Consider the following 25,695-nt stretch of genomic DNA (forward strand, 5'->3'; position numbering starts at 1 on the left):
GCTAGACAAGTAGGATGATCCTCAGCAGCGCATCAAGGCCCTGACACACGGTGAGCTTCCTAATGCTATCGCTCCCTGCTCTAACACTTGGCAGCCTCATTTATTATCACTGGGTTCCCCTGAACTGCTGGGACGAGGAAAAAACGCGGGGTAGCAATCTCCAGATGTTTTCAGCACCAGGGTAGATAGTTAAGAAAGAGCAGGATGAGGTGAGATAAAGCAAACATCTCCGCAGCATCTCCATTTACTTCTGCAGTCAGAAAAAAAAAACCAAAACACTGTATAAAATAGGAAAGCAGAAAATGAATTTCTCCTGCTCTTGGTGCAAACTAAATTCAAAGCAGGCAGCTGGCTGGAGTGAATAGACACACAGAGAGAGAGAGAAATAAATTAAAAATAAAAAATGGGAGGGGGGACAGAAAGGGAGGAAAACAAACAAGTGAATCATAAAGGCTGCAAACCGCCTGGAAATTTCATTTGGCTTTTCAATTGAAAAGTGACAGTATGGCTAGGTGGGCGGGGGAGACCGAATCACAGAGAGGAGAGAATGCCCAGGCTGAGAGAGCAATGGCCCAAAACACAAGTGTAACCTCGTCCAGACCCCAGTTGAACCTCAACATTCACAAACCCTCGTCTCCATCTCTCCCCCAAGGGACAGGAGTGAGGAGGGTGGATGGTAACCAGTGCACAACCTGGCTGGGATGTCCCAGCAAAGCCCCCGATGCTAAATAACCTGTTAGGTATTCCCCTGAGAGGCAAGGGCCACAGCCTAGCAATGCTGGAAAGAGAGGGCTTGTTTAGTGGGCACGTGGAGGGAGCGGAACCACCTGGCAGTGGGAGAGGGTGGCTGGGACTCTGGAAGAGTGAACTAGTCAGGGTTTTGTTAGCTCAAAGAGACACCCTAGCAAGGCAAGGCAGCCACAACAGGAAGCAGGGGTGCCAGGCCAATGGGGTGTTGAACGCAGGTGCCTGGGTGGCCTGGACAAGGCAATACTCACATTGCTCAGCCCTCAGCTGGCACAGAGGGGGCACTGCTGCAAGGAGCTGTTCGTGTTTACATGCCGCATGCACGCTCAGAGTAGATGAAGCATATGCAGCTCCCCAGGACACTTTCCCTCCAGATCCCTGCCCTCTCCCTACCCTATAGAACTCTGCCCCAAAGGCTCACAAACCATTTCAACCACTGCCCCACCAGCTGTAGCTCCCTGTCTGCCCACTGCCCAAGGGGCCTGACCATTTGCTACATTGCAATGCCCGCTCTGCCAATTAGCACTGCATCGTCGGCCAGACGGCCCCACAGGGCTCATCCTGCCACCGCCTCCTCCCTGGCCGGCTGCTCTCCCCTGCCACTTGACACTTGTTAAAATCCCCAGGCGATGCCGTCATCCCCTCACACGCAGCACCTCAACTCTGGCCCGCTTGGAAGGGGTGAGAGGATCTGGCTCCTGTCCCCAGAGCAGTCCAGTCCCTGCTTTGTTTGTGTCAACAAAGCACTAGTGCAGCCCATTTAGGGATGTTTCCATGGCAGCACTGCTTTCCGAGGGGAGAGTTGTAAGCAGCTGCAGGTTCCCCCTAGGTAAGGTTTCAAGTGTTACCCATCTGGGCTGTGCAGAGACAGCCCTCCCCCCATCACCTCCCTCCATCACCTGCCCAGCTGCTGACCCCATCCGACCCCTCTGCACGCCTTCATTTGCTAGAATCCAGAATTAATCACACCGCGCTGTGACGACACGGACTTTAATGCACCCTGGCACTTGACGAAGCGGAGTTGTTTTCCACCTCCCGCCTGGCACTCTCCCGGAACAGTAGAGCCCAGCACAAGTGATGGGGCAGCTCTGGGATCTGCAGGGCACAGGAACTTTGACGGTCAAGGAGTTGACCAGGACACACGTGGCCACCACAGCGTGCGGGAGGTTTCCCTCCCAGGCCTTCCATACCTCTCTCTTTCTTCAATGTATACACACATGTCCCGGTACAGCCCTGTGCAAACAGTTACATGTACACCCAAGACAAACACACACCAACAACCCCCAATCTCCATCTAGGGCCAGATATAAAGTCAACACTGATGCACTGTGGCCCATGCACAGCCATGCGTTCTGGTCCCTCCACACACCACAGCCAGTGTGTGAACTGCAGGTTGCTGGGGGGCTAGACTCTCCCCTTCTGCCTGAAGCCCCACACATCCCCTCTTCCCTGCAAGAGCCCAGAACACTTTCACAACACCAGCTCCAAAGCCCTGGGTGATAAGGACTAGTCTCATGGCCCCTTGCGGGGTTGGTGGTTCTATGAACCTCCCTCTCCTTCCTTTGTTCCTGGTTTGCTTCCAAGGGAACAGACCAGCAAGGGAATCACAGAATTCCCATATAGCAACTTTCATTCTCCAAAACTCCTGCCAGAATGGTGTACGGCTGACTTACCGCACCGAGTGCCCCATTTCTACCTCTAGAATGTGGGTGATGGGCTCTTTGAGCTGGAGATAAAGTAGCGTGTGGCCTACCTCCCAACCCAAGGCACAGAGACACAAACAGAGGAGGTGTGGAAATAGGACTCAAGGCTAGAGCAAGAAGCATCCAGTCAGAGAGGGACATGGCAGAGACAGCATCTCCGCTCTCCTACTTCCCTTCTCCTACTTCCCTTCTATATTCCTTGTACATAGGAAGAGAAAAGGTCAGTGTGCCACAGGGCAGTAACACACCAGTAAGGGGGGGGGGGGAGAAAGGTACAGAGGGAAGGAGAGGGAAAGAGAGAGAAAATTGGCCTTAGGATCTGCGACTGTTCATGCTCCTGGAAAGGTAAAACAAGTGACAAATGTTCTCCCACTCCAGTTCCAGTACTAGACAGGAAAGGTCAGACCAGGCTGTGAGCTGGAGAATGAGTGCAGTTCCCTCCATTTCCCTCCAAAAGAGCAGGGGACTCCAAGCAGTTTGCACTGAAGGCCGACCCCAGTGGAAAGAGCAAGCAGCAGAGAGAAAACACAGCAGGAGAGGGAATCAGAAAAGGAAAACAAAGGAGAGAGGGAAATAAAGTGCTGGACAGAGACAGAGGGGTGAAGAAGGGAGAAATAAAGAAGACAAAGGGGAGGGAAAAGAATGGCAAATTAGACAGGGCAATTACATGCTGCATTTGGGAAATCAGACATACAGACACGGGGTACACCATGTATCCCCCCAGCTTCTGCCCCTTGTTGCAGGCAGCCCTGTTTAACTGGACAACCAATACACCCTCCCTTCTGTATGTGAATGACAGATTTTTAATGGATGTTTGGGTCCACGTACTTGAGCTCACTAATCACACTCTGTTTGGAAATAGAAACAGCACCATGCTTGTAACTTGGCTTCATTTCCAGCTAATGACTCCAGCAATGCAGTGGGATAGGAAAGTAATAGGCACAAAGCAGGCCAGACTCTACCAAGCATGGACACACAGCTTGTCCTGCGCAAGGGCGGAGTTTCGAGAGAGCACAGGAGCGGCAGTCGTGTGTAGCAGGATGTGGCTTGCTTTTTTCCCCCCATTGCCCTGAGAAGGGAGTGAGGGGAAAGTACTTGGATTCCATGAATTACTCCTCTACCTGCTCACTTCACCAGCCAGAGTGAGGGGCATGAACAGAATGCAAGTACTTTCCCTCACTCCCTTCCCCTTAGGGAACTGGGAAGAAAAGCAAACTGCATCCTGAGCTGCTGCTCCCCCACTCTCCCGAAACTCCACCCTTGGTCCCGCGGTTCTTCTGTTCCCATCCCAGCACTTTACCCTAGTGCTAGGACTCCCTGGTGATCTCACTGAGCCCGGGCAAGAGGGGCAAAGCACGGCTGCCCTTTGCAATAGGTGTAGCATGTTGGGGGGCGGGGCGAGCCAGGCAAGTCCACCATACAGCAGTGGAAGCAATAATCCAAGGGCGAGTGCTAGCTAGGGACTCTGGGCCAGAACTGATATTGTAGTTGGTATGGAAAGGGGACTGCCGAGAGGAAGCTCACACCACCACGCCCCAGGGTGGGCACTACAGAGAGGAAGCTGGTGCTGGCTGGCGCCAGCTGGCTATCACAATATTCTGGGGCACTTGCAAAAGCCAGGATCTGGTCACTAGCACCCACAGGCAGCCAAGATCACAGGCCTGCCTCCATGCAATCGATGCCTTATTGACAACATGCACAACACCAAGGTGGAAGGAGCAAAAGACAGAAGAGGCCAACCCTACTTCTGCCCCCCGCCTCCCCCAACCCAGTAAGATCCTGGCTGAGCTGGGCCCTCTACTTTAACAACAGCCCAGTACACCCTGAAAACCTGCCTCACAGCGACATCTAGTGGCAAAGGAGTAACAGCTCCATGTACAAGTCCCCCTCAAAAGTTTGGGTTTTCTCTCCCCCCCCCCTTTAATCCATCATTTCTTTCCCCACCCTCAGAGAAACCACGGGGGGGGGGGGGGGGAGGGAGTTACAGCTCCAACAGCCAGCTTCACGCTGTCCCTAGTGAGGAGAATAAGGCAATGGGGGGACATTGTTGGGAGGAATTAGCTCAACTCTTCAGCATCTGAGCCCTTGTGTGGGATAAGGTGGTCCATGGAGCCAATGTGAGCTCCCCAGCAGACAAGCATGCTCACATTCAGATGGAGGTGCGGTGACTCAATTAGAGGCCTTAACTGCCAGGGGCTACCAAACAAGACCCCCTTGCAGCACCTGTTCAGCAAGTCTATACAAACTCCAAAGACCTGTTGATGAGCAATGGGGCAATCACTGGGGCTGGGTGTCATGGGACAGACTCACCACCATGGCACCTCCAGCCGGTAACCCTGGGGATTAGCTCGTTGACTCACTGGACACCTCCCTCTAGTCGGTGTCACCCCGTGTTCTCATTTCCCTCTCGACTCCAGACCCATGTCATTCCTGGACCACGACGTCCTCTTCAGGACACTGCCCTCCAGCAGTGCCCACTCCAGTGTCTCTGAGCCCCCCTTCCAGCGGTAGAGGTTTATCCAGCTTTGTACTCCAGAGTCCTCCCCAAGGAACACCCAGTTCCCCTGCACCCACCTTGCCTCAGTGGCCCTCTGCCAGTCTTCCTCTAGCCCCTGCCTCAGGGGCAAACCACCTTGGCTGCGTCTAGAAAGGCAAGTTATTCCTCAAAAGCAGCTGCTTTTACAGAAAAACTTGCCAACTGTCTACACTGGCCGCTTGAATTTCTGCAAGAACACTGACCATCTCATGTAAGATTGTCAGTGTTCTTGCAGAAATACTATGCTCCCGTTCGGGCAAAAGCCCTCTTGCGCAAAAGCATTTGCACAAGAGGGCCAGTGTAGACAACGCAGTATTGTTTTGCGCAAAAAAGCCCCGATCACGAAAATGGCGATTGGAGCTTTCTTGTGCAAAACCGCATCTAGATTGACACGGACGCTTTTCCGCAAGAAATGCTTTTGCGGAAAAGCGTCCGTGCCAATCTAGATGCTCTTTTCCACAAATGCTTTTAACGGAAAAACTTTTCCGTTAAAAGCATTTGCGGAAAATCATGCCAGTCTAGACGTAGCCCCTGTGTAATGGCCACTCATCACTAGCAAAGGAGTGTGGATCTACTGCCTTTGCCTGCCATGGCTGCCCCTCAGCAGCCTTAGTGGTTTCAGGCCTTGCTTCAGGCCCTGCAGCCTAGGAACTAGCTAGCCAGAGCTTCTCCAGCCCAGCCCAGCCCGGCCCGGCAACCAGGTCTCTCCTGCTCTCTATTCAGAGCAGCAGTAAGTTCTCCTCACCGTCCAGCAGTCCTTCTTTATATAGCCCACAGAGGGGCCCTCATTAGCAGAACTGCCTCAGCTGGGGCTTCACTCTCAGCCCTCACTCAGGGCTGGGTTTTTGCCCTTAAAGGGCCAGTGCAGGGCAAGCACCCTGTCACACTGCATAAGTGTTGTTCCTAAGCCCACAGTCCTGCTTCCCCGACAAGCCCCTGACCCAGAGTCTCCCCCGGTGCTACTGCTTGTTGTCTTCTTGGGAGAAGGCCAGCTGGTCTGCTACCCTGCTCTCCTCCAGTCCTTAAAGTGTAGGAGAGGACACTGCAAGGGACCCCAGATCTGGCATAATCGGCTTTGGTCCAGGATGCTGCAGCAGTCTGTACAGTGGGGGTGCTGGGAGCCATTGAACCAAACTGCAAACCCTGGATATGATGGAAACCATTTCAAAGCATGGTGGCGGGGCGGCAGCATCCCCAGCAGTGGAGGTGCGCTCCTAGTTCCAGCACCAATAGATGGGTTGCTGCTGAGAGGAGATGATCCCAGGTTATGCTAGACCCTCACACTTTTTTCAGACCACAGTAAGCATTGCTGGTGCTTCTGTAGTGCATGCAGAGGAAGGCCTGTCCCCACCCTGCAGTGATCACAAGGGCCATCTTCACTGGGCTAGGAAGAGACTCCCCTTCCTCTCTCTTCCCCCGCACCTCAAAATGGTTCTCTCCAGACCCCTTTGCCTGGCAGGGGGAGGCATGACCCACCTTCACTGCTCAGCACAGTGGCTCCTAGTGGTGGGACAGAGGCATTGTGATCTATTTGGAGCTGCAGCAGCCGCAGGCTCCAGGACCGCAAACCCTTTGGACTTCTTTGTAAAGACTGGTCCAGCCCTGGCCTACAGACCATCCAAACGAGCACAGGGGTTAGGAACTAGCTACAGAGCCTGTCACTGGTTTGAAAGGGTCCAGTTCAACAATAACTGACCTCACACTATTTAATAAAAGCATGTGCAGGGCATATTACTCAGCTCTGCCAGAGCCCTGTTCATCTTGGTATCTCAAAGCACTTTACATCGGAAGGCAAGGCTCATTATCTCCATTTGCGATACAGCTTTTCTTGAATTGACCTGACACTGGTTCAACTATCAGAAGTCAAAATAATCCCAAAGCTAAGTGCCAAGGCAGGCTTCTGGCAAGCCCCTCTTGCAAAAGAATCTATCCTATCAAATGCAGCCAGTGACACCTCTCGAAATCCCTGATTTCACTGGTACCCAGCGCCACATCTTCAACACTGGAACATTTTCTCTCTAACTGTAACTGGATTGTCCAGACTCCTAAATGAGAGGATGTGGGAAATGCAGTCAAACAAAATAAAGGAACAAGATGACAGCTAAGTCAAAAACCACAGATGAGTGGAAGGGGAAGAGCCAAATCTAAAGCCAAAGAAACTGGTCTAAAAGAAAAAGGGAAAGGGGAAGCCTAAAACCAAAGGGAAGAAAAGGAGAAAAGAAACCCAGAGACGAAAAAGGCCAAAGCCTAGAAGTCAAAGGATAACATCCTGACTCCACTGAAGTCAATGGCTAAACTCCCATTGGCTTCAATGAGTCAGGGCTTTCACCCCAAAAGTTCTGGGTGCTAACAAAGATCCAGATGACTAGGAGGCAGAATAACCCACCTCAGCAAGCACAGAGGTTCAAGCAGTCTGCCCTGTTCACCACTTAAAGTAAAAAAGTTAGGCCTCCTTGGGCTTATCAGTATTTATGAGTGTTACTGAAGTTACACGTGGAGATGCTCTGGAAGATACTGTAAGAGCACAGGCTAGGTTTCCTTACGCTTGGAAGCATAACTCTGTATCACTTCTGCGTTATGTCTGACACAGGTAACTACGCAAGACCTTTCTGTGCCCCCCAGTTTCTACCATCACCACAGCACTTAGCTAGAGAGAATGATCTTGGGGTTTAAGGCAACAGCCCTAAACTCAAGAGCACTGGATTCTGTCCCCAACTCTGTCACAAATATCCCGGATGAGTCGCTTAATTTCTGTGCCTCCACAAATGGGACTAAATCTACTCCTACCCCGGTCTGTCCTGTCTGTTTAGAGTGCACGTGACTGCCCCTTATTACATGTATGTAGAGCACGTGGCACAATAGGAAGCCGATTTAATGTTAACCTGAGCCACAGAGATTTGCAGAAGCAACAACATTGGCACCATGAAGATTTAGCAGCTTGATGCAGCATGTAGTGCAGAGGGTATGACTCTGAAAACAAAAATGAAGTAAAACAAAACAAATTCAAGCCAGAATAAAAAAGAGTTTCTGTTGAGCAGGACTACCTCTGCACGGGACGTGCTCATGAGCACGAACCAAAGAATTGCCCTGCATTGGTTCATATTCAGTGGGAGGAAAGCTCATTTTTCAAAGCCATGTCGCACAGTTAAAAGGCTAGAATGTACGTTTGGAGAACAGCAATGCAGAGATCCATAGCTTTTTGGAGGTAGAGTGACTTCAGCACAAACTGCTTCATGTTGGCAAATACACCTAAACATTAATAAGGGCAGAGCTGGCTGTGGGTTCATGAAGCAGTGTAATTCCAATGGAAAGGCATAGTATTGTAGTTAATGAAACAGTGCTGCTATTTAAAGCAAAACATATTTCATATTCTGCACATAACTACCGGTGCAAGGGCAAGTAACTATTAGATATTGATTTAAACAGCCATATCTCTGACTTTCTGAAGAACAAATGTAGATATACCCACAATGTAGATGTATTGCCAACCCCACACATTCCACATTCATGAATCAGGCCTGAAAATCATAAGATTGGCTTTAAACTAAATACATTTTTAAAAACAATAAATAGTAGGGTCTTTGTATCTGTCTTTGTTTCTTCACTTGGGCTACATCTGCTTTTCTCCACTAGCATAAGACCCAGAAACAGGCTTTTTTTTAAAGATGAAAGCTGAGAGTCGCATGTAATCACCTAACTCCAGGAGCTGGGGCTTTAAGAAAAAACACAGTAACATCATGCAACCTGCTGTAAAATCATGGGACTTAGCAACAGTGACTGACACCCAAGATTAAAAATCCATGTAGATAGTGAAATTTACTAAAAAGGTGTTTGCAGCAAAAGGCACAGACTCACAGAGAGGGCACAGGCAGCATAATAGCAGAATTCTCAAATATCTTCCAAGATCTAATTTAACTGGGTGGAGAAAACACATTAAGATAGAGAAACCTGAAACTGCAGCTATCCATCCATCAAGGAAACTTTCCGTTTGCCCCAAGAGTAATGAAACAAAATTAACTTGGTAACATGGAAAAGCTGGGAGTTATTGGAAAGTTAGATCAACAGATAGGGTTAGTCAATTCTAACATTGCACTGGAACAGCCAAATAAAGTCTGGATATGCACCGAGTTATTTGATTTAAATCAAGCCATAAAATGTGAACATTAGCTGATGTAAGCTACAGAGGCCAGCAAATATCTCAGAGAAAAGGCAGTCTCACTATGTGATGCAGAACATGTTTTTTGTGTGTGTGTGTAGTAAAATTAGATTAGTTCAAGCTATAAGCTAGTGACTCCTTTGGAAGATATACATTTAAATGAGCACATTCCATTTTCAATTTGCCCCAAAAGCTTTTCAAAAAGCAATCCTACCGATTTTTGAAGGGTTGACAAGGTGCTGAATTATACTGGATGAAATTTTATAATATGAGCTAAGCAACATAAAGAACAAATTCTGAACAATTTTTGCAGATACCAGGAAAAAAGCCCTAACAGCAAACTTTAAAAAGTAAACAACTGGTCCAACAGAAGCTAACTCTGTAGGACCTAAAATGAGCAAATGTGGCTTAACTGAAGATTCAGATAAACAAAATAACAGTTGCAGGACACACTCCACAGTGAACTAAGGCACACATTTTTGTCAATGAGGGAAAGTAATTGTGGGAACATACCCCAAGCAGTGGTGGATTCTCAGTCTCTTGATGTCCTCGTATCAACTTGGGATGCCTTTCTGGAAGATCTGTTTTAGTCAAACACAAATTATTGGGCTCAATACGGGGGTCCCTGAATGAAATTCTATGGTCTGTGGTCACTCTAGATCAGTGTTTCTCAAAGTGTTCTGCAGGTCTGCTTTGGGAAAGCCACTAGCAGGCCCGTGCCCTGTTGTTTACCTAAAGGATACACTGAACCAACTCAGCTCTGGCAGAGATCAGTTCTAGGGCTGTGGACAGCAACCAAGAACCCAGACCCCAAAAGGGACCAAAACCCTAAATAAATTCATCTTATTCTATGTAAAAGTTCTACACAGAGAAAGCTCACAAGGTGTTTGATTCTTTAGCAATGAAAGAGGGATAGGCACAGTGGTTGCTCCCTCCTCCCCAGTAACAATTATTTACACTGGCCTGGATTATAAGCAAAAGTGTTTTTATTAAGTATAAAAAATAGGATTTAAGTGATTGCAAGTGAAAACAGACAGATCAAAGTAAGTTACTAAGCCAAAATAAACAAAACACATGCCAGCTAACCTGAATAGACTAGAGAAATTTTTTCAAAGTATATTCCTCACCCTTGTCCTTATTCCAAGTAAAATTCTTCAAGACAGAGCTGATCTTTTTTGCTGGCCTGGGTCCCACAGCTTTTTAGAGTTCTTTAAAGTTCATTGTTTTCAGGTTCCTTCATGTATATCCTCTTAAAGTGGGGAACAAATTTCAAACAGTCAGCTGAAGACTAGGGATGTTTAATTTCAAGTAACTGACTAATTGAATAGTTGATGCAATTTGCATCAACTATTCATTTAGTCCATAGGGCATCTCTGCCTTTGAAGTGTAGCAACAGTCCTAAGGCTGCTGCTACACTTCAAAGGTGAAAGCGCTGCAGGGAGCACAGGGCCGGTAGGGCAGTCCCCTACTGAACCCGTACTCCCCGTGCCATTTCAAAGTGGCAGGCTATAGCAGCCCACACCTGCAGCGCTGTGGGCCCAGGCAAAGCAGCCCCACCTGCAGTGCCACAGGCTCAGCTTGGCTTGGCTGGAACAGCCCACAATACAGAAGGCCTAGTGGAAGGCTGCTTCATCCAGACTCAGCGTACCACAGGCAAGGGGGATTCCAGTTAACCAACTAAAATTAATTTTTACCAGGTTAACTTTTTAAACAGGATTTTACTTCCCTAATCATATGTCTTTCAAGGACCTACCATGATTTGGGCATATAGGAAAAACAAACCCATTTACAGATCACTGTCTTGAGCACCAGGCCATTACGTTTCCTTAAATACCACTGATGGCTTTCACTAGAAGACTTACATTAATAAAGACAAGTTTACACTTTGCATTTCTAACTTCACATATAAGAATGATACGTACACACAGTGGACACATTCTGCAGATTATAACTTTAAAAATTATGTCACAAGATGCATTTTGCCTAAAGCATCTTTGAGTTTTGCATATCCAATTCATAAGTCAATTTTCATAAAGGCTGGGGGGCATGACACTATGATTCTATGGGTAGGTCTACATTGCAATAAAAAACAGTGGCACTGAGTCTCAGAATCAGGGTCAATTGATTGGGCTCATGGGTTCAGGCTATGGAGTTAAAAATTGCAGTGCAGATGGTTGGCTCAGGCTAGATCCCAGACTCTGAGATCTAACCCCCAATGGGGCTTCAGACCATGGGCTCCAGCCCGAGCCCCGTGAGCCCAAGTCAGCTGATCTAGACCAGTCACATTGCAGTGCAGATGTACCTTTTAAGGGGATGATAAACTAGCAAAATAAATTTGAAAGTTACAGATGATTAAGGCTGCAAGTCAGTCATTGAGGTTACAGAAGTTACGGATTCCATGACTTTCCAGGACCTCCATGATTTCTGCAGTGGTAAGTACAACTGACCCCATGGCCAGCAACACTGGCTGTTGCTGGGGCAGTCTTGGGCCACACCTCATCCCCAGACCAGCAGTGGTCTTAACCCATGCGCCTCCAAGCACCAATAGCAGTCCCAAGCCACACATACCTCCTGAGCACCGGTGGGGGTGCTGGGCCATGTGCTGCACCTCCTCCCCCTACTACCCCAAAGCATCAGTGAAGGTCAGGAGCCTTGCATCCCCACCTTGAGCACCAGGGGTATCTAGTACAGTTATGGATAGGTCACGGGTTATGAATTTTGTTTGCTACCATGACTTTTACTAAAGATATCCAGACTAAATCTGAACCTTACAGATGATCAATACACTTTTAAGTGACCTGCTGGAAAAAATTGTATTCCTTGGCATTTGGGAAAATAGACAAAAACCTACGGTAATTCTTTGAAGGTCAGAAAAGGTCATGAGAAAATCTGTCAGTGACTGCAGAAGCATGACAGGAACTATTGTGGAATCATTACAGACACCAGAATAGCTGAAGCTGACAAGTCCAGGCATCTATGAAGCCAGAACGTAGTCAAGAGAAACTTTAACCATGATGCTCAGAGAAAATCTCCAGGATACTACTAGCAAGACTGAAATACAGTATAATGAACAATGACATGAATTTGGAAAATGTTACATCTATTTATCATGCATACTGGTTATTTCACTTTTGTTTTAGGAGTTCATGTTGCTAAACTGGGGTGTGTATGGGTGTGGAAGATAAACCTCACATGGGCCTGACTGTGCTATTGATAGGCCTCTCTACATACTCATTATGCACTATAAAATTCAAGAAGTATAACAGAAGTGCTGTGCCTTCTTTTCAATAAACCTGACTCTTGAATGCTCATTATTAACAAGTTTAGAACAGCGGGAACAATGCTCTGAGCCCATGGTGGTTCAGAGAAAAAAAGGGGGAAGTGCTGAGTTTGTCCACATTAGTCCTTTTGTTGGTAAAGTATTTTTTGCCAGGAAAAATAATGGAAGCAAACTTCTAGTGTCTTTTTTTTTCCCACAAGGCCTGGAGAGTCCAGTTCCCCTTTCCCACATACCCCCTACTCTTTTTCTCTCATGTCACCTTATTGCTACTAGCATTAGCTAACATAAAATAATGTTGTGACACCCTAGTCAAATGATGAGTACATGCAGAAGTCTCTGACATCAAGTCTTTGTCATTGGGTATTATCTATAAAGAAGTAAGATACCGACAAACATATTTGCTGGCAAGAGTCAATGAGGTGCCTTAGGAGCCAAGGCTGGGATTTGACCCAGACGTTATGGGTCTTGATCTGGAAAACCATGACACCAGGGTATTACTGTCATTATTTCCCCCAATGGCAGCACCCACAGGCCCTAACCCCCGGGTGGGTAAAAGCACCTTCGCAGGCTGGATCCGGCCCGCCAAGTGGGTTCATCCGCCCGTGGGCGCCCTGCCGCTCCCCCCAGGCCAATTAGGGCCCGTGGGCGGGGAGGCATAAAAGTGTCCTGGCCCCGCCCCTTCTGCCTGAGGCCCCGCCCCTTCTGGGGCCACTTCAAAAAAATATCTGAACGTTTGGGAGGGGGGATGAGGAACAGCTTTGATTGGCCCAACTTTTGCCAGTACTTGGGGGGGGGGGAGGGAGAGAAGCAGCAGCTCTGCCCTGCGCCTCCACCGCGACAGAGCCACGGTGTGAGCCTCCCCGACAGCCAGACGCCAGAGCCTCTTCTGCGCATGTGTGGGACGGGAGGGGCGCGGAGTTGACTTTGCCCAGGCGTAGGTGCCGGAAGTGTGGCAGGCGTGCTGGCGGAAGGGACAGACCGGAAGTGTGGCAGGCGTGCGGGCGGAAGGGGAAGACCGGAAGTGTGGCGGGAGTGAAGGCGCAAGCCGGCTCCACGTGGGTAGAATGTCGGCGTCCTTGCTGAGGAAGGGGCTGGAGCTGCTGGAGGCGGCGGGTAAGTAAGTGGGGCCGAGCGGGGCTCAGATCCTCACCTGCGCGCCCCATTAACTTTCTCTCCCCCCACAGGGCACCAACCCGGGCTCCGCAGCCCCCCGCAGCGGCCCTGCAAACGCCTCGGGAGGAGGAAGGCGGCTCGGGGCCCTGGCAGGGACAAGAACACGGTCAAAGGCAAAGTCACTAAGTCGGCGATAGGTGAGGACCCTCCCCCGCTGCCACTACCCCAGGCTGCCTTGCTGGTGGGAGGCACTGGGCACAGAAGCCTGGGACTTACCAGAGGAAAACCAGCTGGCCTGAAAACGGTGCGCCCCCAGGGCCTTAAGAGGGGACGCTATTATCCCACGTGGTCGTGAGAACGAAGGCTGACCAGTCTTTTCAAGGCTGACAGCTTGGTGAGGGGAGAAGCCCGTTGCATGCATGTGAATTGGCTTTCTTCCCGTCTGTCCAGGTTAGGAGCTCTATAGGATCCTCTTTGCACCTGCTGCACCATACCCTTCCCCCCCCCCCCAATCAGTTTTATCGTTATCTTGTCCCCAATCCGATCAGTCGTATCATTGTCTTGTCCCCATGATTCTTAAAACAAAGTTTTGGTGCCACTGCCAACAGACACATGGCCCAGGAGTAATGTCATATTCTGGTTATGATGCCCCTACTTGGCTCTCTGTGCTCTCCATTTAGTTGTTACACAATACACACTCACAAAGATGCCTTGTTCTCTGTCCTGTCTCAGAGGAGTACCAGAAGCACCAGGCTGTGGATCAATTGAAGAAGAACTTGCAGTACATGACAAAGAGCCAATTCACTACTGACAAAACCATCATGCAGCAGGCAAGGGAGTCTTGTTTTTGTTGCCTAGAATACTGCTAAAGGAGAAGTTGCTCCGATGTGTCCTTCACCTTGAAGATTGGTGAATGCTGAGGAACAGGGCAATGCTAAAAAATGTGTGGGTTGTAGCTAATGTTGACCTTAAAATTTTTGAGTGCGATTACTCCACTACCCCACTGTACTCTGGTCCCAAAATGTTATATAATGATCACACAACCAAGGCCAACCTTAAGATTTTTGGGAAGATCCAACAAGATGATTTTATAGGTCCTCTTTATCAAAATGTAATGAATGGTACCAAAAAATGTGGATGTTGGGGTATCCAATAGATCCGTGGTCCCCAACACGGTGCCCGCGGGCGCCATGGTGCCCGCAGGGGCATTTGAATGCGCCCGCCAGGTGCTTGGGGCTGGCCTGGCCCCGGGCACATGGCGCACGGGCGCTTGCGGGGGGGGGGGCGCGCTTGGCGGGGGGAGCGCTGGCCCCGGGCGCGCGGCACTCGGTGGGAGGGGGGCCGCCGGGCGCGCGGCACTCGGTGGGAGGGGGGCCGCCGGCCCCAGGTGCGCGGCGCTTCAGGGTGGGGGCCCCGCCCCCGGGCACACACGTGTCCCCGCCCCCTGGCACCCGGCGGGCGAACGGCCACGCCCCCTGGCGCCCGACAACCTGAAAAGGTTGGGGACCACTGCAATAGATTCTTCTGTTATATAAGCAAAGTCTGGCTCTAATAGGGCCAAATACTAGGCATCCTTCGGCCAGAACTTCGTGATTTTTAGAGAATTGTGTTGTTGTAATTGCAAGGTGCTATATATGGTGCCCCTTATGGGTTTCTTGTTTTGTTGTCTTATCACTTAAAATGGTTCTTTCCCCTGGTGATTTTTAAAGATTCATACAACTGGCAAAGCTAATGAAACTGTCTGCAATCTGTCAGGTGTAAAAAGAAAACTGAGGAAGAAAGGAATTGTTTTTCTGTTTCCTTTATAGTTGTTGTTCCTATGAAAGGTTTAAAAAACAGTACAAAAGTGTATTAAATAGGATGGCATTTATTTAATAGCTCTGCATTAGGGATGGTAAGAACCAGTTGACAAGAAGTCTCTTCCACCTCCTCCTCCCCCTTGCTGCCTCTATCTGATAGAGACAGCAAGGGGGGAAGTAAGGGGGTACTTCAAAATGGCAGTGCTTCACAGAACTTGGGGTCAGCTGCTCCGTGCAGCGCTGTCTCCCTGAAATGCCACAGCAGCTTTAAATGGGGGGAGTCCCTCCCTCCTTCAAATGAGGGGAGTCCCCAGCTGATCCCAGACTTGGTGTGGCGTTGCCACATTGAAATTCTGTTGAGGCATTTCAAAGGGGCAGTGCAACCCTATCGACTAGTTGATGACTCAGTTATACGATACTTAACATCCTTACTCTGCATAGGTAGCATTATTTACATGAGTTCCACAACTCATCTAAGAGAATTGGTCCTGCTTTGGGCAGGGGGTTGGACTCAGAGACCTTCTGAAGTCTCTTCCAATCCTATGATTTTATGAAGGAGATATCACATTCCAGAGGGAGAGACTAAAGCTTTACCAAAGCTGCATAGTGGCACTGGTGTCGGCTCCAGGTTGGGAACACAGAACTAACTTTCCCTGTCCTGTGCTGCTCCTTCTCACTGTTATCGTCTTAAGCTACAATGGCTCTTTTGTAGGGAAACCTATTGTGCTGTAAGCAGCTGCCAGTAACTAAGAAGTAACCTGGGGTAGCTAGTTCTTCCCACTCATCTGGTGATCGGTTTTGTAGTTTATCTTCAAACAGACTGACCCATGCCTGTGGATTTCCACAAAAGCAGAAGCCAGTGAACTAAGCATCTGAAAGGAATGCTGTGAATAACACATTCTTCACAAAATGTGTGATTTGCTTTCAGCCCTAGCAGTTGGTTTAGCTTTAAGGCCCTCAGCAGGAAAAGAGCTACAAAAAAATGTTTTAAGTCTAAAAAACGCAAGTGAAGTCTGCAGCTGCCCCAAACACAAGGTTTTATTAACCCTCATAAAGATCTGTCTTTTCTCTGCATTGCCAGGACTGGAACAGGTGGGGGTTGCTGCAGGCTAGGACAAGGATTACTGGAACAGTAGTTTATACTGTGTCTGGGATAAGATTAGCAAAGGTAGTAATGATCTTTCCTTCCTGTTATTTGAAGGTTCTTGCCCAGAATAGGGGCAGAAAATCTAAAGACCGTCCCCCAGAGAAGCCAAAGAAGAAATCTGAAGGCACTGTCTTCACGGAGGAAGACTTCCGGAAGTTTGAGCGAGAATACTTTGGACGAGCTGGAGCAGTGTGATGAGAACTCTTGCAGCTCTGGGCTTTTCACTGTGCAGAGTATGGGACTGAGCCTGTTCTGTTTGGGTGGAAGATGCAGGGTGTTTGAAGCTACCTTTTGCCAGCAAATGTTGAGATGTCACATCTGCTGCTAGGCTTTACATAACTAACACATTTTATACAGCTGCTAGCAGGGGATGGGATGCTGTAGACTCAAATGCAGGTAGGGAGATCATGTTGTAAGGGTGCATCATGTTTCCTCTATTGCCCACTTCCGGACAGCACCTGAGTCATGTTCTCTTGGAGTAGAGCAGATTCTTCACTCAAGCCAGAAGCAGACTGGGCTTCTCTGAGACAGTATCCTGCTATCCATCTTATTTGGCAAACCCAGTCTAAAGTGTCAGGTCTCAACAGGAGATGATTTAGAGCTGAATTGTGGAGCACTTGGGACAAATGGTCAGAAAAAGGAGGAGGATGTTCTAGGAAGGGGGAGATGTGAGGACTAGTCAAACATCTGTTTAGGTTATGATCTCTGAGGCAAAGACCTTGACTTTCTTCTCCTTGTATAATGCCATGTCTGTATGGAGCTTGCTCAGTAGTCACTATGTCTAGGGAGCATATTTGCTTACCTCTGTGTTGGAATGATTATTCCAAAAGGGTGTGGTTGGCAAAGGTTAAACAGGTCAATCAAGCACAATTTTTTAGGCTGTGTGGAAGTCTCTATGATCAATATTAAAATATATGTATGCTCCTTCAGACTGCTGCACATGGAAATGAAATAACCCTTCTGTACTGGACTCCTCCCAACCTTCCTTCCTACAAATCTCCTTTTTCAGTCACCATATGTCTGGTAGTTTACGCTCAAGCCCATTAAATCAACGTACTAAACATTGGGGATTGTGTTGCTGCATAGTACAGTTGGCCCTAATATCAATCCATGTGTCAGCTTCTCTGTCCCAGGCCTGCTAGCTGTGGCTATTTGTCACTTCCCCTGAAAATTCCCATCCCTCCCTGCCTTGCAAACACCAGCTGGCAAAGGCAGCATATTATTGTTGAGAATTTTTGGTTAGTGATTATGATACTGGGTCGAAAAAGGCAATTTTCTCTTACCCCATAAATAGCGCTAAATTCTTTAGGTGTTGCAATATGTAGTTTGGCCAGCAGAGGGAAGGTTGATAATTCAGAGACATTCATTCATTGAGATAAGCCTATACAATGTATTTCTGGAGGGTTAGCGACTACTTTATTGCCAGCTGCTGTATCCCCAGAATGCAAGACCCTTGTTCTCCACCTGAAAAAAAAAAAAGTTAAATGAATAAGGACAAAAAAAAAAGCAGCCCTAATATCAATTTATGTGAATCCGTGCTTCCTTGTCAAATAGCCTGGCTAAAATGAAATGTCTAATGTCTGTATGGGAGAGCAGTTCCATATACTCTCCTCTTTTCATTCTCCTTGCAGTCCTCAAACTTATTGTTCCTCCTCTTTCCTCACTGGTGTGTTCTGTCTCACTTGCCAGCAATATGTAATAACTAGATGGGAGGAGGCGTTTTCTCAGAAATGGAAGGTTTGGGGTGCCAAGATATTACTAAAATCTGTGGTAATGGCAAAATAGTTAATTCTGAGCATTAATGTTCATTAGCTTGTATATTTCTGGGAACTTGTGTAAGAGGATGTGAGGGGAATTCTCAATTACTCATTTCCTTCTCTCTTATGCCAAAAACAGACTAGAGCAGTGAAAGGTCCAGTTCCCTTATTTTGTACGTGTTCCTGGTGCAGAAACAGTAACTCATCCAGTGCTGAGTGGATTCTCTTTTTTTAAACTATACTTTGTTTGTTTCAAGAACTTGGCCAGAGTCAGTTTAGAGAGCCATTTTTATTTTGTCATCTTGTTTGAAATAAACTTTTCATTAATATGTATATTGACATGGTAATTAGGGTGTTTACTGTATGAAGATTGGTTGAATAGGGGCTGGAAGGCAAAACAAGCAGGAGGTGAAAACTGCTTGAAATAAGCCATTCCTTTGTAGGGCTGAGCCACCTGGTGGAATACAACTACTGTAGTATGGCCTGAAAGAAGTGGCATTGTCTCAAGTTTGGATGAAAGGGTTGGGTCAAGGGTCTTAATTAGGCCTGGGCAAACCTCTGCCTCTCAACACCGCAAAGCAGAGTTGTTAAGGAACTGTGCCTAAGTGGTTATTTTTGAGGACCTTATATTTCCTTTCCCACTAACTTGCAAGACTAGTTTTGTCCAGAAGTCTGAGAATGAAGAACAAAACGTCTTGGCAGTTTAAAAAAGGCTTCCTCGGAAAAGAGGAAGTGGTCATGGGGGGGGGGCACCAGACCAACAGAAGAACCTACTTGGGAGGCTGAAGAACCAAAGGTGCTGAATGCAGTCACTGTTGGTAAGCATATGTGATCCACTCCTAGACCAGGCTCTGGAAGAGAACTGTAGACTTGTTCTCCAGGGGGAACTCATGAGGTTTTACACCTAGGAGTGCACTCAGACCAAACCAGGAACAACACAGAGGTGCAGTTAGCCCTGCAGTATGAGACATGCCAAGAACAGTTTTAATATGTATGTACACAGTCCAACTAATTATGCTATTTTCTCCTTATTAGTTGATTTCATTCCCACAAGTGCAAAGGCCTCTCCAGACTTGCTTGTCCATCAAGTGGACATAAGGCTTGAGCAAAACAGGTTAATGAGGCCTCTTCTCTGTCTGCAGGGGCCACAGTTCTCTGTGAATAACCTTGAGAGAACAGCATTTTGGAGTAAGGAATGTGGAGCCACTGGAGACTTCATTGTATTAATTTGTATAAAATATTAAAATGTGAAAATGCTGGTGAATGACCATTGTGGGGCCTTGAGAAAGCAGGTTTATAATAGCCTATTGCTTCACTAGGCAATAGAGAAGTAAAATTCCATTTAATTGGTTAGCCAGTTTAATTGGTTAACTGGTTAAACATCACATTTAAGGGGGCTGCTCTGGGCAATTGCAGCAGTCCCTGGCTTTGATGACCCCCCCCACCCCCCAAGCCTGCTGCAGAGCTGGAGCAGTCCCCTAAGGCGGCAGGTGGGGAGCTGCTCCAGACCCCACCAGTTAACTGGAAGTGGTAAGTATTACCCATTAAGAGTGGTGCTTACCAGTTAACCTTTCACATCCCTACTCAGCAATCAACTACAGGCAAAGCTGAGCTCAAGATTGTGTGCAAGGAATGGCCTGGATGCTTTTACTTTAAAGTAGCTCCTATTTCCATTTGGCTTCCTGTGACAGAAGCAGAAGAGAAAGGCTCTTAACATAAAACCTAAAGCTCTGCAGCCTGGAGAAGCTGACCCTGTCTGGGTATGCCCCCCTTTGTTCTAGCTGTGACCTACCACATTTGACTGCTTTCTACTGCTGTGGGGTGAGTGCTTGGTTAGAGGAGCTCACTGAGGCTGGACTCCTGGCTCTGGTCGCAGCTCTGCAACACAGGCTGGGTATGCTGTAGCAGAAAATAAAGATAACTAAAATTAAAGGGTTGCCATCTTGCATATAACTTCCCCACCCACAGGGAGAAGGGCAGCAACTTTAATATAAACGTACATAATATGCATGAGTCTGGCAGTGGTTTACATCTGGCAGGAATTACAGGGCAAAGCAATCCCTGGGTGTTTAGTATTGGGCTAGCCTATCATGAATCAGATCCATAATACCAGGGTGTGGCTTGCACTCCAACATGAATGGAAAGCAAACTGGTAGAGTCAATCTTGACAGGCACAAGCAACAGTGGGATGCCTAGGCAACTGGTAATTCTTTTCAAGTTAAATTCATTGTCTTTTACTTTGTCTTGTATTATGAGATAAATTAGGTGCTTCTTCCCCTCCCTAACTTTTCTATGCCATTAATTACTCAGACTGCAGTCCTGGAACTATCTAGCTCAGAGAGGACATACAGGCAGTCCCCGGGTTACGTACAAGATAGGGACTATAGGTTTGTTCTTAAGTTGAATTTGTATGTAAGTCGGAACTGGCTCCAGATTCAGCTGCTGCCACTGAAACTGACCAGGGGCTGACTACAGGAAGCCTGAGGCAGAGTTGCTCTGCCCCCAGCTTCCTGGAATCAGCCTGATCAGTTTCAACAGCTGCTGAATCTGGAGCCTGGGACAGAACAGCTGGGGCGCTGCCCGGTAGGTTCCCACAGGACCAACCCGGCAGCACCCCAGCTGCTCTACCTGAGGCATCCCGCAACAAAAGCCTGGTCTGCTGGGGGGGCGGGGCACGCACTAGCTGCGCCCCCTCCCCCCGAGCAGACCAGGGAGACCCGAGCAAAGCCGCACAGGCAGAGGGACCCCGCCGCCCGTGTGGCTTTGCTCCTTTGCCCCCGAGGAAAGCTGCACAGGTGGCGGAATGCCGCCTGTGCGGCTTTGCTCCTGGGCAAATGAGCAAAGCCGCCCAGGCGGCGGCTTTGCTCAGGTGTCCCTGGTCTGCTGGGGGGGGTCCAGCGGCTTTGCTGGACCCTCCCCCAGCAGACCAGGGAGACCAGGAGAAGCTTTTCTCGCCTCGGAGGACACGGGTGGCGACCTGCTGCCCGTGAGCTCCGGGGTGAGAAAATCCCTGTTCGTAAGTGTGGATCCGACATAAGTCGGATCCGTGTAAGTCGGGGACTGCCTGTAATTCCCAATGAGAGCCCTAAGCCACTTCTGAAAATGGGACTTTGGTGCTTTTGAAGTACAAGTTATACCTCCCTGGTCTGGCACCCTTGGGACCTGACTGGTCTCAAACCAGGAAATCTGCAGGATCAGGAGAGGTCAGTGGTGGCCCCGTTGCCCTTAGGGCACCGCTGCTATGGCTGCCAGGACTTCGTTTTTCCCTGGTCTGGCAATGCTCCTAGTCCCAGCTTGCTGGACCTTCCTGCATAAATGCACCAGTCTACGGGGTTGCTGACTATCCCAGATCAGAGAAGTCTGGATTGCAGATTCAACCTGTATTACCACTAAGCTTTTCAGTTTTTTCCATACCTGATGTGACATTTTTCACGAGCAAGAACTCCACTTTACCCTTTAAATTATAAGTTCGATAAGAAATGAACATAGGAAAAAAAGGTGAAATGTGAAGTGACTGGCCACTACTTTGGAAATGATTGGGTTTTAAAATGCTTGCTAGAATACCTCTAGAAAGCTAGTGATAATGTAGCCGTGTTAGGCTGGGATAGCTGAAGCAAAATGCAGGACAATGTAGCACTTTAAAGACTAACAAGATGGTTTATTAGATGATGAGCTTTTGTGGGCCAGACCCACTTCCTCAGATCAAATAGTGGAAGAAAATAGTCACAACCATATATACCAAAGGATACAATTAAAAGAAATGAACACATATTAAAAGGACAAATCACATTTCAGAACAGGAGGGGGATGCGGGGGCAGGGGGGAAGGAAGGAAGGTAAGTGTCTGTGAATTGATGATATTAGAGGTGGGGAGAGTGGGATGTTTGTGAGCTAATGGTATTAGAGGTGATAATTGGGGAAGCTATCTTGGTAACGGGTAAGATAGTTTGTGTTTGTTCATTCCTTCTTGGAGAGTGTCGAATTTTAACATGAATGACAGTTCAGAGGATTCCCTTATGTTATGGGAACATAGTTGCTTATGATTTTCTAAAGGTGTAGTATGGGTGAATTTAAAAGCAACATATTTAAAAGCAACTAATCAAAACAGAATTTTATACACAGCTCCAAAAGGCCAGACTGATCAGCTGGGCCTTGATGCTACGCTCAGACTTTGGGTACATCTAGACTACATGCCCCTGGTGACAGAGGTATGTAGAATAGGCTACCTGGCATAGGAAAATGAAGTGGTGATTTAAATAATCGCCGCTTCGTTTAAATTTAAATGGCTGCCATGCTGAGCCAATCAGCTGTTTGTCGGCCCAGCGCAGTAGTTTGGATGCTCTGCAGTCAACATCAAAGGCGTTTGTCGACCTCTCAGGTAGGTCTCCTGGAGGCATACCTGGGACATCGACAAATGCCTTTGATGTCGACTGCAGAGCATCCAGACTACTGCGCTGGGCCGACAAACAGCTGATTGGCTCAGTGCGGCAGCCCTTTAAATTTAAACGAAGCGGCGATTATTTAAATCACTGCTTTATTTTCCTATGCCGGGTAGCCTAATCTACATACCTCTGTTGCCAGAGGCATGTAGTCTAGACGTACCCTTAGTGATATATGCTTTGTTGATCCCAAAGAGGAAGCACATCCTGGATCCAGGGACACCTCTCTCTCTCTCTCTCTCTCTCTCTCTCACACACACACACACTCACACTCACACTCACACGAAGTTGAATTTAGGAAGAGCCTTTAAGTTACTCTTTACTGCAAGGATGGGGCAGCAGGGGAGAGGAAATCTCCCAAGGTAGCCAGCACCCAACCACCATCAATTGGTAGTAAATTGGCATATGTAGGAAGATAGTTACACTGTTCTCCATTGTACATGTTCAGTGCAGATGCTACCAGCTGGAGTGGAAAAACAAAAAGAATGGGGGTTTCTCCTCACTGGAAAATAAATGTTGCCCCAGTTAAGGCTGTCAGAGTTAAGAGAGGCTGATAATGGGTAGGAAAATTGTTATGCAGTGATCAGCAAAAAGGAGTCTCAAAAGAGAAAAGGTACAGGGAAGTAAGGAATTTAGGCAGAATCAAATAGGTGTGGAATAAGGCACCAGGAAACACGAAAGAGGCAAAGGATATCTTTGCTTGAGAAACACCTTGACTGCTTTCTGGAGAGCAGCTAGAAGGTTGTACTGCAATTAGTGAGGGGGGAGGGACTTGAGCTGCCATGCTATGGCTTTTTGCCTGAAATAGTTGGACCAGAATATCCTGTTGGCTAACCCAGCCCAATGGCACTCAAAGGGAGTGATCAGCTCCCAAAGGGCAGCCTGTCCTTGCTGCTACTTCCTCTTGGCTTCTTGCCAAGAGGCAAGTGATATTCATCTCCCTGGGCTTATCAGTTAATTATATCAGCTACACACAATCCTCCCCCCCCCCCCTTGCTACATCTGTATCAGAGGCAGCAAGGAGGTGGCACCTGTCGGAACCCAGCTTTTAAGCTGGCTCCCACAGAGGCAGGGGGGCGGGCAGGCAGGAGTAAACGTGCAGGGAGGCAGCTTTTAAACTGCCTTTCCATGGGTGCTGGCTTCTGCGGAGCTGCAGCTCCCTTCCCCCATTGCTGCTCCTACAAGTAAAACTGGAAGGGGGAAACGTTTTGGTGGAAAATCACCAATGCTGCATTAAAAAAAAATTCTGCCAGAAACATTAGTTCTGTGCAAATCCTGCATTGTGCCATAGTGCAGAATTCTAGCAGGAGTAAGAATCCCTTCTGGCCTGAGTTTGTATGAAAATTACAGTGGAAGAATAAAGTTTCAAATCTATAGCTATTAATTAAAAACAGGACTAAATCACCAAGAATGATTTCTTGAACGTTATTTCAATTACATACCTGAGCTCATGAGGCAGGCATAGCATCAGCTCCATGACCTGTTTGAAAACAAGAAAATCTGAGCTGCAATCAGATAAAGAAAGCAGCAGGGTCCCCCCCTCCCTCCCACATTTCTTAAAGTAAAAATAGAGAGAAGGTAGGGGGGAATAGAACTTTCTTTGAAAGAGCTGTGGAAGTGATGTGCTGTTTGCCTGCAGCTCTGATCTTCCTACCACTGGATGACTGTATTTTAGTGGTGGAGGATTGGGATGGTTCCATTCTATATAGATCAGGGCTACTCAACTTGGAAGCTCCGGGGCCACAGTGATACTCATAACACATGCTGAGGGCTGCAACTTAAGTGTGACTGTATGCGTGTATATATATATATATATATATATATGCGTGCATGTGCATGCAAATAGCTTCTTTCACACTGACGGGCCTGAATACAAAGATTAAGGCAAGACTACACAACACACAGGCCCCATTTAAGTCAGTTCTGCTGAAATTAATAAAATGCAATATTTACCAGATTTCCACCCATATGACAGCACTTTTAATAAGCAATGACAGTCCAGGAATTTAACTACTAAAATGCATATCAACAGAAGACCATTATATTGAATATTTTTTGTTTTGGCTTCCACACGGAGGCCATGTGTTGAGCCCCACGTAAATCCAAACTGCACCACGGGGGTCACAAACGGGCCGCGGACCGCATGCAACCCATGGGCTACACGTTGAGTAGCCCTGATATAGATTCTTATATTACACTCATCCTTCTGTACAAGACATATCTAGCTTTGCTCTACAAAAGCTGCAATGGCAATACCAGGGCTGCATCTAGACTGGCATGATTTTCCAGAAATGCTTTTAACGGAAAAGTTTTCCGTTAAAAGCATTTTCGGAAAAGAGCATCTAGATTGGCACGGACGCTTTTCAGCAAAAGCACTTTTTGCGGAAAAGCGTCTGTGGCCAAACTAGACGCGCTTTTCCGCAAAAAAGCCCCGATCGCCATTTTCGCGATCAGGGCTTTTTTGTGCAAAACAAATCTGAGCTGTCTACACTGGCCCTTTTGCGCAAAAGTTTTGCGCAAAAGGGACTTTTGCCCAAACGGGAGCAGCATAGTATTTCCACAAAAAGCACTGATTTCTTACAGTAGGAAGTCAGTGCTTTTGCGGAAATTCAAGCAGCCAATGTAGACAGCTGGCAAGTTTTTCTGGAAAAGCCGCTGATTTTCCGGAAAAACCGGCCAGTCTAGACACAGCCCAGAAGTTAGGTTACGACGGTTTGACTCTCTCTCTTAAGTGGGTTTAATCTAAGGAAGATGAAACAAAAACATGTTAGCCCCATTTGTCGGCTAATCTGTTTTTTGCAATTCAGCATAGACTGTGCAGACTCTGGATCCTTCCTTGCTCTGTGACAAGATGCTGATCAGTCAGCAGCCAGGATTTTAATGTTGAGATTCCTCCTTCTCCAGTTTGAGTACTTATCTACTAGCCTGCTCTACATCCCAAAGGAGAACCTCTCAAAGCCTGCCAGTATGGGGATAAAAATCCAATTAGAAGTAAAATTGGGAGTTGGGATTTGTTTTT

The 25,695-nt window shown here is 47.7% G+C and overlaps 1 protein-coding gene and 2 long non-coding RNA genes across 3 annotated transcripts in view; 1 reads left to right on the forward strand and 2 right to left on the reverse strand.

Moving 5' to 3' along the window:
* LOC112545975 (uncharacterized) overlaps nt 1–10,529 on the reverse strand; it is a 64,014-nt gene extending 53,485 nt beyond the window's left edge. Inside the window, exons 1-2 of the long non-coding RNA XR_003089563.3 lie at nt 10,270–10,529; nt 9,656–9,723 (exon numbers count right to left, since the gene is read on the reverse strand). This is a non-coding gene — a long non-coding RNA (uncharacterized LOC112545975). The remainder of the gene's footprint in view (nt 1–9,655; nt 9,724–10,269) is intronic.
* Nucleotides 10,530–13,355: 2,826 nt separating this feature from the next.
* RPS19BP1 (ribosomal protein S19 binding protein 1) lies at nt 13,356–18,571 on the forward strand. Its single transcript, XM_006111524.5, has 4 exons — nt 13,356–13,535; nt 13,607–13,732; nt 14,268–14,365; nt 16,536–18,571. The coding sequence occupies exons 1-4, from the start codon at nt 13,487–13,489 to the stop codon at nt 16,674–16,676; spliced, it is 414 nt and encodes a 137-aa protein (XP_006111586.2). The 5' UTR covers nt 13,356–13,486; the 3' UTR covers nt 16,677–18,571.
* Nucleotides 17,791–25,079, reverse strand: LOC106732092 (uncharacterized). Its single transcript, XR_016350427.1, has 2 exons — nt 24,119–25,079; nt 17,791–20,137 (listed from the first exon to the last, which is right to left on the reverse strand). It is a non-coding gene; the product is annotated as an uncharacterized LOC106732092 (long non-coding RNA).
* Between the last annotated feature and the right edge of the window lie 616 nt (nt 25,080–25,695).

The sequence above is a fragment of the Pelodiscus sinensis genome, chromosome 1 (genome assembly GCF_052426305.1).
Source record: "Pelodiscus sinensis isolate ZL-2025 chromosome 1, ASM5242630v1, whole genome shotgun sequence".
NCBI classification, from domain to species: domain Eukaryota; kingdom Metazoa; phylum Chordata; order Testudines; family Trionychidae; genus Pelodiscus; species Pelodiscus sinensis.